This window comes from Momordica charantia, unplaced genomic scaffold (genome assembly GCF_013281855.1).
Source record: "Momordica charantia cultivar OHB3-1 unplaced genomic scaffold, Mcharantia_2.0 BLBB01000171.1, whole genome shotgun sequence".
Classification (NCBI taxonomy): Eukaryota; Viridiplantae; Streptophyta; class Magnoliopsida; order Cucurbitales; family Cucurbitaceae; genus Momordica; species Momordica charantia.
In genome coordinates, this window is record NW_028275327.1 from 48013 (window position 1) to 63595 (window position 15583).

The 15583-nt window shown below is 34.4% G+C and overlaps 1 protein-coding gene and 2 non-coding genes across 3 annotated transcripts; all 3 read left to right on the forward strand.

The window, feature by feature from the left end:
• The first annotated feature begins 2755 nt into the window (after window positions 1-2755).
• LOC111024081 (T-complex protein 1 subunit eta) lies at window positions 2756-8674 on the forward strand. The gene is made up of 14 exons (XM_022301666.2): window positions 2756-2915; window positions 3020-3280; window positions 4699-4824; window positions 4906-5109; window positions 5290-5459; window positions 5544-5679; window positions 5880-5996; window positions 6130-6249; window positions 6347-6445; window positions 6534-6623; window positions 7581-7668; window positions 7892-7980; window positions 8079-8153; window positions 8247-8674. Exons 1-14 carry the CDS (start codon window positions 2901-2903, stop codon window positions 8343-8345), a joined length of 1689 nt encoding a protein of 562 aa, XP_022157358.1. The 5' UTR covers window positions 2756-2900; the 3' UTR covers window positions 8346-8674.
• A 2571-nt stretch (window positions 8675-11245) lies between these two features.
• On the forward strand, window positions 11246-11547 carry LOC148207196 (signal recognition particle RNA). The gene has a single exon (XR_015788098.1).
• A 3347-nt stretch (window positions 11548-14894) lies between these two features.
• Window positions 14895-15193, forward strand: LOC148207197 (signal recognition particle RNA). The gene has a single exon (XR_015788099.1).
• The last annotated feature ends 390 nt before the right edge of the window (window positions 15194-15583 follow it).

Below are 15583 nucleotides of genomic sequence, written 5' to 3' on the forward strand. Positions count from 1 at the left end.
TTGGGGTTATCGAGGAAATTATTTTTAATTATTATGTTTTCTCTATTTGCGCCTTTTTTTTTACGGACTTCATTGGCGCACCAATAGGCAATATCCGCTCCGCCTTGGCTCCACTTGCAAACCTAAACCATGAGCCGGTTTCTTTTCTCCGCGGTTGGTCGGGTTCGTAAATTTATAAAAAAATTTGGGTCATTTTTTGCTATTCTCTTAATTTGCTTTTAGTTTTCCACAAATGTTTTGAGCAATCGAAAACTCAAGTCGACCGACCAAAATCGACTGAACAGAGGTTGTGCGGTCGGTTTTAATGAGATATCAATTGGTGGTTGGTTTTGAATTTTTAGAATCGATTACTCGATCGTCGATTCACGACTCTATAAAAATCGATCAATTTTGACATTAAAAGATTTTTTTATTTGATATATAACTTGCACGCATGTCTAGGACATATTCTTCCTTCTCGCCGCATCCTACCCAGTGTTCAAAATGTCAATATCGATGAAAATGTCGAGGTCCCGATTTTACGGACGTGTCGATGTCGATAGATATTTTGGGAAAAATAATGTAAATTGTGGAAATTGATGGAAATTTTTTGAATTAGCAAATAAAACTTGAATGATAGTTTAATTAGCCTATAATTGATCACATTTAACCATTAAATGTAAGAATATGACCATTTTACTTCTGAAAATGTCGATGTCGATGGAAATATCGAAAAAAGATTTTAACTTTAATTATAAACTTTTGACTACTTCTTTATTGTTTTTCATAGTATGATTCATTTGGAAATGAGATAATTAATGACTTGGTTTCCAAACACATTTCAAATTCTAATTAACTCGTACTTGTTTACTTTTTACCTACTTCTCTTTTCAAATTTATACATTTTTCAAACACATTTTCAAATCAATCATCAATCCAACTTTCCAATCAAATTTATACAATTTTCAAACACCCCAACCTCGTGAATGTATCATTCATCCAAATTATCTACTAATGGGATTCATATGTGCTTCATATTCTACTCATTTAAGCAACTACCTTCAAAACTTTAGGATGACCGGAGAGAACTATTGTAATTTATATCAAAGTTATCAAGATAATGCATTAGATCATCTGAGATCATCTTTTTGATATTAATTAAGTTACATATTCTACTTCTTGTTTCACCACTATTTGTATATAATAATATTTTATTTTTTAAAAATTCTAAGATTATTTCAATCTTTATATATGTCAATGTTTCACATATATTGTTCAATTGTGTAAGTAATGACTAGATTTGATTAGAAATTATTAACAAAGCAAATTCCAAATCTTATTAGTTATATTTTATACAGTATTATAATCATCGAGGTTGTGAGAAATTATAGACTCTAGTGACATAGTAAGAAGAGGATGAAAATAAAATAACCTTAAAAGAAGAAGAGGAACAAAAAAAGACATGTCGACATTTCGACATGTCGATGACATGGGGGAAAATCAACTTTTTCCCCTATATCGACGTCGACATACTCGACACGTCGACATATCTAACGACATATCGACATGTCTCTCGACATTGAATCCTGATCCTACCTCAGGCATTCAGGGAGGGGGAAAGAAACCCTCTAATCACTGTTCTTCTTCCTTTCTATGTCTCACTTCATGCTTAGTATCTTTTATATTAAGCTTTAGTCGACATTTTATGTGTTTATTAAAATTTTTTTAAAAAATTCCTATATGTAGGCAGTTTCTCAACGTTAATATCTATATTAACAGGTCTATAAATTTTCAATTCAAGGTCTAAATTTATTAGAAAATATTGAAAGTTCAATAAATTATCATATCTATCTTAGAGTGTTGAGACATTTTAGACACAATATTGGAAATATAGAGACATATCAAGCACTTCTTAAAATTTAAGGATCTTGAAATTCACATATCAATTTTATATTTAATATTGGTATAAATTTGTTTAAAAAAATGAAAATTTAAAATGATACTATAAATGGGTAGGTTTGAAATTTACATTTTCACATAATCACTAAGGTTAGTTATAATCATACTCTTGTATTTTCAATTTTATCAATCACCTTCTAAAGTTTTGAAATTATTGCATTTAAAAAAATGATGATGTGACAGTTAACATGTAGCAGCTGGACTAGTAAAGTTTAATTAGTGCATGTATATACATAATTTCTTTAAGGTCGAAAAATTCAAATCCTCACTCGCACATCTATTACCAAATCGTCGTGCTTTTGTGCTATCCACTACCCAATGACAAGCTAACTACCATTCCTGGTGCATGGTGGTGGCACTACTACCTTCCCGTCTATCCTTTATACAGACTATCGTATGCAGGCTGCGACATGTCTTTTGTACTACGTAATAGACATGTAGCCATTGTCCTCTCATACTCGTACGTTCCACGTCGTTCGTAGTCTCCTTTCCCATTGCCACCCCTAAAACCTTATTTGCCCGGTAAACTACTCAGGGCTCTCCATGGTTTAGTAAAAAGGAGGGGAGATAGTTCCTGCCCTTGGCTTTGTTCAAGTCTCGTCTCACCACCATCTTTTTTTTGAAAAAATTTGCGAATGGAATGAGGGATCTGTAATATGCTTGCTCGAATTTCTCTCCCAACAAATAATAACTCTAAAATATATATTTTATATTTTTTAGGGCATATTTAACCCATTCAAAAAATATAAACTACAATAGACACGTCATTAATTGTAATATTATATATATATATTTATTATAATTAAAGAAAAAAGAAAAAAATAATTCTCATTTCTTTGGAAGTTAGAAAGCTTACGCTCAAGAACTTCTTCTCCGACTCCCCACAAAACCCTAGACCGAACCCAAACACTTTGCAGCATCTTCTCCACTACCCTTCTCCTCCAACCTCCGCATCTCCAACAATGGCAGCCATGCTGGTAAGCGCTCCCACTCTCGCCTTCCGCCTCTCTATTCTCATGCCTTATTGTGGTACTTTTCATTTCTCACTGTATCTGACGGCGTGCGGGTTGGAAATGTACAGCAACCTCAGATCATACTGCTGAAAGAGGGGACCGATACTTCCCAAGGCAAGGCGCAGTTGGTGAGCAACATCAATGCCTGCACTGCTGTGGCCGATGTGGTGCGTACCACCTTGGGACCTAGAGGCATGGACAAGCTCATCCACGATGACAAGGGGAATGTTACCATTTCCAACGATGGCGCTACCATTATGAAGCTCCTCGACATTGTTCATCCTGCTGCCAAGATCCTCGTGGACATCGCCAAGTCGCAGGACTCGGAGGTATTTTCCCGGTCTGTTTATCTCTCTTTCTCGTTAATTGAGTCTGCGGCTGGAACTATTGTGGTCGATTCCTGTCTTTCGTGTTTTTGGCTGTTTTATCATAGAGATATTGATCGAATAGTTAGCTGTGATTTTGGATTTATGCTATTGCAGTTATTATTATTTTTCGGCACTCGCATTACTAAATTTGAATTGATTCCTGACAAATCAAGTTAAAGCCTACGATATGTTGTTTTCAGACTCGTGTAATTTGCGGCACTACTTCAGACCATGATATAAAGTGCTGAAATTGAGTGTGTATGAGTTTTTATATAACAATATTATATTATGGAAGGGTGGAGGTGATTTAACATGCCTAGAATCTTCAATAAGGGTTTTGGAAATGAGAAGATGCTAGATTTTAAACTTTTGTTTTTGATTGCTCAAAAGACTCTCAAAAGTTTAGGAGCTACTTATGGAGTCACTTCGTGACAGTTGTTCAGATCTATAGGGTACGTAATAGAGATTGTTGTTCTATGATGGAGGAGGTTATCTTGAATTCCTCTTTTCGAGATAAGGGCACTATCCTCCAACAGACTTGTTTCTCTGCTATGTTGTGAAGTATTTGGCTTGAAATGACAAAATTTTTAGAGGGGTTGAGAGATCCTGGGAAGAGAGGTAGGAAGGTTTAACCCTTCTTTGTGGGCTTTGGTAACTGAATTATTAGTTAGGTGTTATTCTTTTGGGTTGGAGTCCGTTTATGCATAGGTAGTTCTGAGACTCCTTTTCGAGGGGTGGTTTTTTTGTGTGCTTTGTATTTTCCTTCATGCTTCTCATTTAAACCTTGATTTTTTCATTAAAAAAATCTGTTGCTTCCATATTGCAGCAAGCAAGTAGAGCATGCTTTGGTAGTTTACCGAGTATTTTAATTTTTTTGAAAATAATTTTCTTGGTCTGTCTGATCTCCGATGTGAAATCAAGATTTTCTGTAAAGATTAATTAGTTCTTTGCGGTGTTCCTGTTCAAGGAATGGAGGCGTCAGTTTCTGTATGTTTGTTTATTTTTATGTACCTTGAGTGGCATATTGGAGGTTAATAAGCTTAAGTAAATATTTTGATTCCTTACTATCAGAATAGATGAAGCAATTCTTGAATAAATAGGGATTAGTGATGCATTTGGAACATTAAAGAGGTGTTTGGTAAATTTCCTTTTAAGTTTCACTATTTTTAATTATTGTTTACCCCAAATGTATGGCTTGGCTTGATGGACAATAGGGAATTAGGGTTTTATGAAAATTTTTTAAATCAGATTTTATTCAGTCAAGTTTTTCTAGTTGTTGCAATGGCCCTTCAAAAGAAAAGAAAATAAAAAAAAACTTTATGTATAATGACATGACACTGAGGGGAATGTTCACGTAACTGTTTATTTTCGTGTCCCAGGTTGGTGATGGAACAACAACAGTTGTTCTCCTTGCTGCTGAGTTTTTGAAGGAGGCCAAGCCTTTTATAGAGGACGGAGTCCACTCTCAAAATTTAATACGGAGCTATCGGACTGCAAGCCATTTGGTCTGTGATTTTAATTTTCATTACTGTTACATTTATGGGTTGAATGGTCATGCTAACTTCCTGACCGGGTTTCTTTATTAGGCAATTGAGAAAGTAAAAGAGCTGGCAATCAGTATTGAGGGGAAGAGCTTAGAAGAAAAGAAAAGCTTGTTGGCTAAATGTGCTGCTACAACACTTTCGTCTAAGCTCATTGGTGGAGAAAAGGATTTCTTTGCATCAATGGTTGTTGATTCTGTTATTGCAATTGGCGATGAAGATAGGCTAAATATGATTGGTATAAAGAAGGTACGTACATATTATGTAATTCGTTTGCAATCCTTTTTATCTCACTACATGGACATATATGACATGTATTGATTACAATAATAATGTCATTTATTTGACTTCACCTTGAGACAATTTTAACGAATGGTTGGTATATTTACTAAATGGTGTTGTGCCATTGGAACTTTGAACGTGTGTCAGGTTCCTGGTGGGACTATGCGGGACTCCTTCCTGGTAAATGGTGTTGCTTTCAAGAAGACATTTTCTTATGCAGGTTTTGAACAACAGCCCAAGAAGTTTTTAAATCCGAAGATACTCTTACTAAATATTGAATTGGAATTGAAATCAGAGAAAGAAAATGCAGAGATACGGTAGGATTCAGTTTGTTGAACTACTTCTTCATTCTTCCTTATATGACTATGCACTAAACTTCTGGAACAAAATGTTTTTTGTAGGCTCTCTGATCCATCACAATATCAGTCCATTGTTGATGCAGAATGGAATATTATTTATGACAAGTTAGACAAATGTGTAGAGAGTGGAGCTAAGGTTGTTCTTTCACGTTTGGCTATTGGTGATCTTGCCACACAGGTAGTTATTTTTGTTTTTCTCGCAATGATTGCATCCCCAGTATACTTGGCAGTTAGAAAAGCCTCTTATATCAAATTAGATTCTAGACGTGTATGTCATGAAGGAAGTAAATCTCTACTGAAAATTTAACAAGTATTATTATCAGCATTTATTTAGTCAATTTTCCTCTGTATCCACATCAATGGTTTGCTTTTGAACAGTATTTTGCAGACCGAGATATTTTCTGTGCTGGCCGCGTGGCTGAGGAGGATCTACAGAGGGTCGCTGCTGCCACCGGTGGAACTGTACAGACATCTGTTAACAACGTTATCGATGAGGTGGGCTTGTTCTCTGTTATTAGTAATTTTATCTAATTGTATAGAACCTTATGTGCTTTGTATTCTGTTTTTCATAATGGCCAAATAATCATCACAAGAATGTGATATCATTTATCTTTTGTTGGCTTTACAGGTTCTTGGGACATGCGAGGTCTTTGAGGAAAAGCAAGTTGGTAACGAAAGGTATAATATATTCAGTGGCTGTCCATCAGGTAGAACAGCCACTATAGTCCTTCGGGGTGGTGCTGATCAGGTATGACTTTAGTTCCATGTTTTTGTCAATTTAACATGTTACAATGTAGTTTATTGAGCAATTGTTCTGATTTTGGTACACTGCTTTTATCATTTAGTTTATTGAAGAAGCAGAACGTAGCTTGCATGATGCAATCATGATTGTAAGGAGAGCACTGAAGAATTCTACTGTTGTTGCTGGTGGTGGAGCAATAGATGTATGTTTACTATTATCAGTTAGAGATCAATTAAATCATTCAAACTCCCTCTCTTTCCCTCTCATTCACTCAATCACTTTGGTGGCAGATGGAGATCAGTCGATATTTGAGGCAGCATGCACGCACAATAGCTGGGAAGTCTCAGCTTTTTATCAACTCATATGCCAAAGCTCTTGAGGTAGAATAGTGGCCTCCCACTTATTTTTTTTGTTGAGATATATGTTCTGTACCAAAACTCCTCGATGGTCTATAAAACTTTTACATACTATGAAGCTGACTTGAAGCTGACATTAATATATTCTCTTGCTATTGTAACAAGAAGATTAAAAAAATTAGTTTTCATGCTTTTGGTAATAAGTTTTTATGTGAAGGATTGGCATCTCCTCACTATTTATAAGTTCTAAGAGGTTATGAACTGCCAAAATTCAAAGTCAATACTTATTAATGGCTACTATAGTGGAAACCTAATATCTCCTCCCTAGTATTGCAAACTGTATTACCCAAAGTAGTAGTCCGGTTTGCAAGGACTTGGAGTCTCTTGGTCATACCGGCTTATAGGTCTCAAGTCCGAACCTCGGTTGAACTTAATACCAAAAATTCTTGATGTCTCCTAAATTTGGGTCTTGGGATGGAAGCCTCCCTAGGTATAGGGGAGCAAAGCTGTATAGAAAAATAATAGAATTAGATAACTTATTTGCTTGCTTTTTTACTCATGGAGATTTTACTCAAATTTTGTCACTTTTGGGTTCGGTATCTCAACATGTAGAAGATGGTATCCTATAAAATCTTTGTAATAATGACTATGTTGGACTTAGGAAAGTAATGAAAGTTGTATCCTATAGTTGAAAGATTAGGGAAGTTAGGGCTATGTGTTCTGTCATATTGGTTATATTTGTACTGACTGAAGCAATTGTCCGGTAAAATCATCGAGTGTTATTTTTGACATTCTTGTACCCAAGGCTGTTGTCAATGATGTAGCCATTCACTACTTCTATACTTACGAACCATTAGATTATCCCTGCTGGATGATACCTGGACTATGTTCCCTTTCTTAATGCTACTGTAGTAGAAACTTGGTCTATTCATGGTTTTAGGAGGCATGCCTTACAAGGGTTGTCTCACTGTGGTGCTGCAGGTTATTCCACGACAACTATGTGACAATGCGGGATTCGATGCTACTGATGTGCTCAACAAATTGCGACAGAAGCATGCACATCCTTCAGGTATAATTTTTCATCCCAAAATTCATTGTTCTCGATTTACCTTCTGCTCATTCTGTAAATGGTCTAATTTAATTAAATGACGTGATATGGCGATCCATTCCCACTCCTTTCTATTTATTTTCCCTTGGTTACAATAACAAAGATGGTTTGTCTGTCCTTGGATTCACTATTCAACATCAGTTTTCAAATGATTGTATGGCAACATGTTGACGTTATCAAATAGGTGAGGGTGCACCGTTTGGAGTGGACATCAGCACCGGTGGAGTTGCCGATTCATTTGCGAACTTCGTATGGGAGCCTGCTGTCGTGAAGGTATCAATTGCTTCAACTCGTAGAAACAATTAATAACTGTAGAGGCACATTGAGTATGATATTTGTACTGTCAGTCACATAAAATCCTTTGTTCGCAGATAAATGCTATTAATGCTGCTACAGAGGCAGCTTGTCTCATACTAAGTGTCGACGAAACTGTGAAGAATCCTAAGGTTATTTGATTGAGTTAACTATGTTTTTCGATTGCTTTACTGCTCAGTTATGTGTCGTCATTGACGTTTCTTCCTCTCCAACCTTAATTGCAGTCGGAGAGTGCACAGGGTGAAGCTGCTGCTGGTGCCATGGGTGGAAGGCGTGGTGGGGCTGCATTCCGTGGTCGTGGACGGGGGATGAGGAGACGATAAGCTATATTTATCTCGTTCACGAGAAGCACTGTTTGGTCAGTTCAATTTATAAATTTTTGCCTGCGTGTGCTTTTCAAATTGTACCAGTCAAAATTTTAATCTTATTTAGCCATAGACAAAACCTTGAGTTACATCCATTGGGAATATGGTCATATAGAACTTTCGGATGAAGAGTGATTTTGATGATGCATCTGATTGCTGTTTTGTTTTCCTTTTCGTGGACCCAACATTCATTTTGTAGTTTTGAATTATTTGTAGAGAAACGAATTTCCTTGCATTTATTTTTTTTCCTGTCTGGAATTAATAGTTATATTTGTTTTGGGGTTGAACTATTGGACCACCTAATTTGGCTCTTTTTTTTCCCTTAATATATATGCGTAAGTGTCCAGGTAAGTTTAACTAAACTCACCATGAATGAATCCATTGCAATACATCAAAAAACGAATGAAAATAGAGCCATCAATCATTATGATTTGCTTGTTCCGTAAAATATCTTATCATTCTTCATAGTTTAGCTTTATTAATCTAAACTAGCTTGATGGGAAAACAATCTTTTCATCAAATATGGACAAGTCAAATGGAGTTGAAAAAATCTTATGAGATCTACTCACTTGTATACCTGGTGGTTATTGGGGCGTTAAGATTTAAACTATGACGGTCAACTACCTAGAATTTACTATTTTATAGGATTCTTTGGCGTCTAAATAATGTAGTCGGGTTGGACCCTCACTGGTATAAATGAAAAAAATACAAAATACAAAGTGAAGCATGAGGGCCAAAATATGAAAGAGAACTAAAATAGTGCTTCAACCTGTATTTTTTTTTTTTTTTGTATTTTGATTATGTAAAGGCGATCTTAGAATATATATATCTATATAGATATACATGTTTTGGTCTATTTTTTTTCTTTGGTTCATTTTAATTTATGTACTTTCCAAACGTCTATTTTGATTTGAATACTTTAAATTTTTGCTCATTTTATTCCACGTTATGAAATTTTTATTTTGGTTCGCTGTATTTTTTTTTTAAAAAGTAACTGTTTTGAGATATTTATTTTAGTTTTTATTTCATTTATTTCGATCATATGTTTAGAACGACACTTCATTCACCTAACTTTTAAAAAATGTATCCATAAATTTCTATTAAAAAGTTTTCTTTGTGTAAATATTTCGTGTTAAAATTTTACAAATAGAGAATAAATCGATCACTTTTTTAGAGTACAGAAGTTTTGAGATTACAAGAACTAAAACGAATAAAAGTTGAAATTACAAAGATTACAATGAACTCAGCCAAGAAAGACAAGCACAGAGACCAAACAAATAATATTGTACCTCATTTTTTGTCCTAAATCGAAAGTTATTGCTATAAACTTCTTTATGAACTGAAGCGGGAGACCGTGATATCGCCGAGCTTGGTAAGGTAGGATTGTGACACAAATGGGGGTACTACAGTGGTTGAAGGATTGGTTCTTTCCATTGAGCTGGGCCTTCGGAAGATATCTACTGACTACTGGTGGCCCATTTCAAGATTGGAGTTGGGCCTTGCATCTTGGGCGAAAGCACAAGTTGCTCTACCATTGGATGGGAGGCAACCGTGCGAGGATAGTTTCACATAGCAGCGTCACCTCCAACTTTCGTCACTGAAAGGATAACGGGTCGGTTTTTCCTAAGCAAACACAACCATCTAGATGTTTATCCCATGGTCAGATTTCCATGAAACAAACCGCCTCTTAGAGTAGTATTTGAAATCGTAGAGCATTTCCGAAACACTCTAATCTGCCAAAAATCTCTCGAGCATTTGTTCAAACCTCTTATCCGACCGAAGTAGTTTCATGGGTCCCTTTCTCATTATAAATGGTTATTTTTTTTCAAAGAGTAGCTACATTTTTGGTCATGGTGAAGAGAGTCTGCTTAGTGAAGGTTATTAAAGTGAGGGTTTTGTTTAATTTTTTTCAACAGTAAAAGGCAAAGAAAGAAAAATGGGGTTATGAATGATATTTTAACGTGTTAGAAAGAGATAAATTACCAAAAAAATATATATGTATGGCTGCCTTCATTGACCGGTCATAGCAAATTGAGTGATAAATAGAAAATATGACAACTACAATAATATTTGTGTGATATGGATGATGACGAATCTTTATTTGTTGCACCTTTCTCAATCTGTCTCCTTTCATCAAAATTTTTATTAGCTGAACACAACAATTTGTATAATATATAGAGCTTTACAACACACCACATTGTTGAGACAAAACAAGGCCGCCTCAATTACTTTTTAGTCAAGGACACAAGGATTCAATTTACACAATTAAGTTTAGGACATGACTCTATCTAGTATCGTATATTATAATGAATAATAAATATTTCCATATATATCTACACGATTGTATATACATGTTATTGCCTATTTTAAATCTTAGCTTGCATAAATATTTGTTTGTAAACTTTGCCTTAAAAACTTCATTCAAATAGATATATTGCCCTTAGTTTATCATTTCAATTTTTTCCACATGTCAAATTGTCAATATGAAACTATATTCGTTCTTGCAATACTTTTATATCACATATATTATCAAGCAAACTAGTACTCAATTTTAAAATTTGGATAATAACGTAGGTTATGTTCATATGTCATCTTCGTTCAATTTCTTCAAATTTATCTCAAACGCTTGTGTTAAAACCATTTTCTAAGTGTTAAGATTATCTCCAATATTCATTATATTGTTATATGAAAATTAAAGCTCGGGTTTTTTCGATTTTCAGTTTCCAAATTTTGATAAAAAAGTTCTAAAACAAAAAGTAATGGGGATGAGGAGGCTTCCTAGTTCATTCTTTGTCCCATATTGAAAGAGTTTAAAGATACAACCTTCTTTATGTAATGAAGCAGAAGATATCACGATCGCCGGGCTTGGTAACACAGGCTTGTAACCCAAGTGGGGGCAACAACGTGGTTGAAGGTTGCGCTGATCCATTGGGCCAGGCTTTGAAGATTTCTTCTGGCCCGCCCATTTCAAGATTGGAGCTGGGCTTTGAATCTTGGGTGAAGGCCCATGGTGCTCTGCCCCTAGATCGGAAGAGACCGCATGAGGCTGGCTTCACAGAGCAGTGTTACCTCCAATTCTAGTCAGTGAAAGGATAACGGGCCGGTACTTCGTAAGCCCAATTGGGCCCAATGGGAAGCTCTAAACTCGACAACCACCTTTTTTTTTCTTCAAACTACATTTTGGTTAAAAAAAAAAAAAAATTCATCTAGGTTATGCAATGACCGTCTGGTAACATAATTATATTATAAATGTATAACTGATTTCGAATATAATTATGATACGGTCTAATATTACAGTATTCATCATCATATCATCCTCAGAATGCCCTTCGTGCCTAACCTTTTAGGTTAGTTCAAGGGCATTGATAGGGAAATGCACGCACTTGTAGTCGTTTCAGATGCGATCAAAAAGCCTTTTTTTTTTTCAAGCGTAGAGACTACATATGAGGAAGATGCGAATAGAGATGCGGAAGTTCCTGTTGAAGTGTGAGGTGCAGGAGCAGTGAACATGACTCTTGCAGAAGAGGAAGAAATGCGGTAAAGAGGAGTTCCGGGCGTAGGAGTTCATTCCACTATAATAGGAGAAGCAGGTGCAAAAGTAGTAGCAGTAGCACGCGCTCCCCTAGTAGCAGGAAAGGAGAATCGAATTAGTGCGCTACCTTCTCCCCAAGGCCTCCTCGGTCTTCTTGGACTTGGTTTATGTCTGATTCCACCCGAACTGCTAATGTAGGGTTTTTTGGGGTAATGATCATCTACTAATCTCACCGATTCACGACACTAAAACAATCTATTTCCACAACTTTGTTTAGTTACATGAATTAATTCTAGTTTAAAATATGCCACAACGATTTTCTATTATGCTAAAAAAGGTTAAAAGAAAAAAAAAAGAGACCTGGATCCATTCCCACTCTAAAATCCAATCATCTTTTTGTTAAGGATTTGTTAGTATAGGAACTGATTTTGAAACATAGGAACCAATCAAATGTATAGCTTCAAATTTAGGGAGGAAAAAAAAATGTAATTTTCCTAAAATTAAACATATGTTTTTTTAGTCTTTAATTTCAATTTAGATTTTTTTAAATTTAGTCTTTATTAATTAAACAAATTCAATTTAGTCTCTTATATTTTAACACTTTTCCATGGTACTATTTATTTATTTATTATTATTATCATTATTATTATTTATTTATTTTTTATAAAACTTAAAAAACATAGATGAGGGAGGAAAGAAAAAATATCTGCCAGGGAAATCAATTATTATCCCTATTACTTGCATACATAAAGTATTAGCCATCTTCAGCTACCTCCCACCTCTGTACCATAAGAAAAAAATTAATGGTGTTTTTAATGTTTGTGTTGAAGCTTATTTTCTTTGCTGTTCTTCTCATTGCCTCTAATGTTTCTGCACCAAACAACACTCCTTTTTGCACCACAAACCGCGCACTTGTGAGTCCCCTCATTTCGATGACTAACTTCACTTTACTTCGAGAGTTTAGAAAGTTTGAGTTTATTGAAGCTGTAATTTCTATAAATTTATGTAGCTTATATTTTGGTTTATGAGTTTGTTCTTTTTTTTTATTTTTATATTTTATTTTTTTTTGTAAAAAATAGTGTAGAGTATAGTTAGGTGAAATTTAGAAACCTAAGTTGTTTCTATAATTTGTGTTTTGGTGGGATAGTTAACACCTTCGTTGCTGGAATATAAAAAATGTAACTCACATATTGACCATGAATAGATAAGAAAATGAACATAATCCATGAAAACAATATCGATAAAAAAGTTTAAGAATCAAGAATATCAGATTTATATACCGCCACCCAAAAGTAAATTTGTTAATTAACAATGAGGTTTAAACTTATATATTTGGATTATTGGTATGGTTTCATCAGGTAAGGTAAGATGGGTGTGGAGGTAGCAAAAGTAAAGAAACCATTTGCTGATGAGATTTTCAAATTTTTTGGATCACACTTTGTGTTTTTCCTTTAATTTGGTGTTGTTCACCTTGTTTTCTCTTTGATGCTCAAGCTATTTTCTTTTCTTTATCGAAACCGTGCTTGATCATAACGATCATAACAGGCCAGTATTGCCTGCCGATCAAAAATAGATGAGAAATAAAACTCCAATAACTGAAGAGATTACTTGTGTGTGACAGTTTACTTGAGACTAGAGATGCATTTGCTAGTTCATATATTGATTTCATGGTAATCAAATATATGAGACACTAGAGAAAGAAAAATAAATATATAAAAATGAAAAATCCTAAAACTTATCTTAGAAGAGAGTACATTTTATATATTCACATAGTCGGTAAAAATTTATATAAAACATATTATCTTAAACTTAATATATATATATTTTTGCAAAGGAATTAAAATCAATATAACTTTGGATTGATTGCCAAAACGAACATAGCTCAGCGGTGATTGACATATATCTCCAATAAAGAGGTTGTGAGTTCTATCCCCACTCTCACATGTTGTATTTAAAAAAAAACGAACATATAGGATTATTATTTGGATACTTCACTTATTTTAAACAATGATCCGCAACAAAAATTACCCCATCTCTTTTATACGTTTCTAAAAATGTGATTAGATGATTAAAATTAATTGAATTGGTGTATCGCTTTTTCAAAAAAAAAAAAATAATAATAATAGTAAATAAATAAAATAATAATTTAAAGGTACAATATTACTGTTTAGTAATAAGTGGGAAGGTTTTTAACCTCTCTTTGTACATATATTTGGTATTTTATCAATTTTGGATAGATGTTTGATTAAGACATGAAAAATGTTTGAATTCTAGTTTTTAACTTCCTACATGCAATCAAGAATGAGGAATTGTTGGTCCATGAACTCTAAAGGGAGGATGTGTTTAATTTCTGTTTTGTTTTTTCCTTTTTATTTGTTAAAATACGTCTGAGTTGAAGGATAAATTTGACTCTCAACTTTTGAAAATAATTCTAAAAGGTCGGAGATTATAAAAAGTTGAAGATCAAACTGTAATTTTGAAACTTAGGATTCAACTATGAGCGTCCTTGAGTTCATTGACTTATCATAACATAAGTTGAGTGGTAAATAAAAAATATTCTCGGAACATAGGACTTTACTAGAATGATATTTGTATGATAGGTATGATGATTAGTCTTTATTTGTAATACTTTTATATCATATCTATATTCAAGCAAGGAGTAGTGCTCAATTGTTGAAATTGGACTAAATAAATAGGTCCTATGTTAATTATCATATTCGTCAAATTTCTTCAAATTGTCTCAAAAGTTTTCGTTAAAACCATTTTCTAAACATTTAAGATTTATCTCCAATATTCATTATATTGTTATACGAAAATTAAAGCTCAGGTTTTTTTCAATTTTCACTTTCCAAATTTTAAAACAAAAAGTAATGGGGATGAGGAAGTTTCCAAGTTCCAACTCATAATTTGTCCCATATCGAAAAGAAATAGAAGATACAGCCTTCTCTATGTAATGAACTGGAAACTGCTCAATCGCCGGCTTGGTAGCACGGGACTTGTACCCCAAGTGGGGGGCTATTGTGGTTGGAGATTGGGCTGACCCTGTACCGGGCTTCTGAAGATTCATCTGGCCCGCCCATTTCAAGATTAGAGCTGGGCACTTGAATCCTTGGTGAGTCCCATGGTTCTCTGTCCCTAGGTAGGAGGATACCGCACGAGGCTGGCTTCACAGAGCAGTGTTACCTCCAACTCTGGTCAGTAATAGGATAACGGGCCGGTTCTTCAAAAGCCGAATTGGGCCCAATAGGAAGTTCCAAACTCGACAACCACTCTTTTCTTTTTTTTTTTTTAACAAAAACTTTCCAGGTAAAACTCTCGAGCATTTCTTCAGAACTCTATCCGATCAGAGAGTAGTTCCATGGGTCCCTTTCTCATTATAAATGGTTATTTTTTTAAAAGAGTAGTTACATTTTTTGTCATGGTGAAGAGAGTCGGCTCAGTGAAGGCTATTAGAGTGAGGGTTTTGTTTAACTGTTTTTAGGTTAAAAAACATATTTGATTTAGTTCCCAAATTTTAGTTGTAACGATTTAGTCATTACTTTCATATGGTAACAATTAAGTTCCTGAACTTTAATATGAAACAATTATTCCCTATAATTAAATTTATAATAATTTAGTTCTTATCATGAAAATTCTCATCAAAATTAAGCATCAATTTTTATCA

Bases quoted from the DNA above. Each gene is read 5' to 3' on its own strand.
- LOC111024081 (XM_022301666.2), top strand. The intron at 5,460-5,543 runs GTAGGATTCAGT...TGTTTTTTGTAG, and splicing joins AAAGAAAATGCAGAGATACG to GCTCTCTGATCCATCACAAT. The intron at 7,669-7,891 runs GTATAATTTTTC...GTTATCAAATAG, and splicing joins GAAGCATGCACATCCTTCAG to GTGAGGGTGCACCGTTTGGA.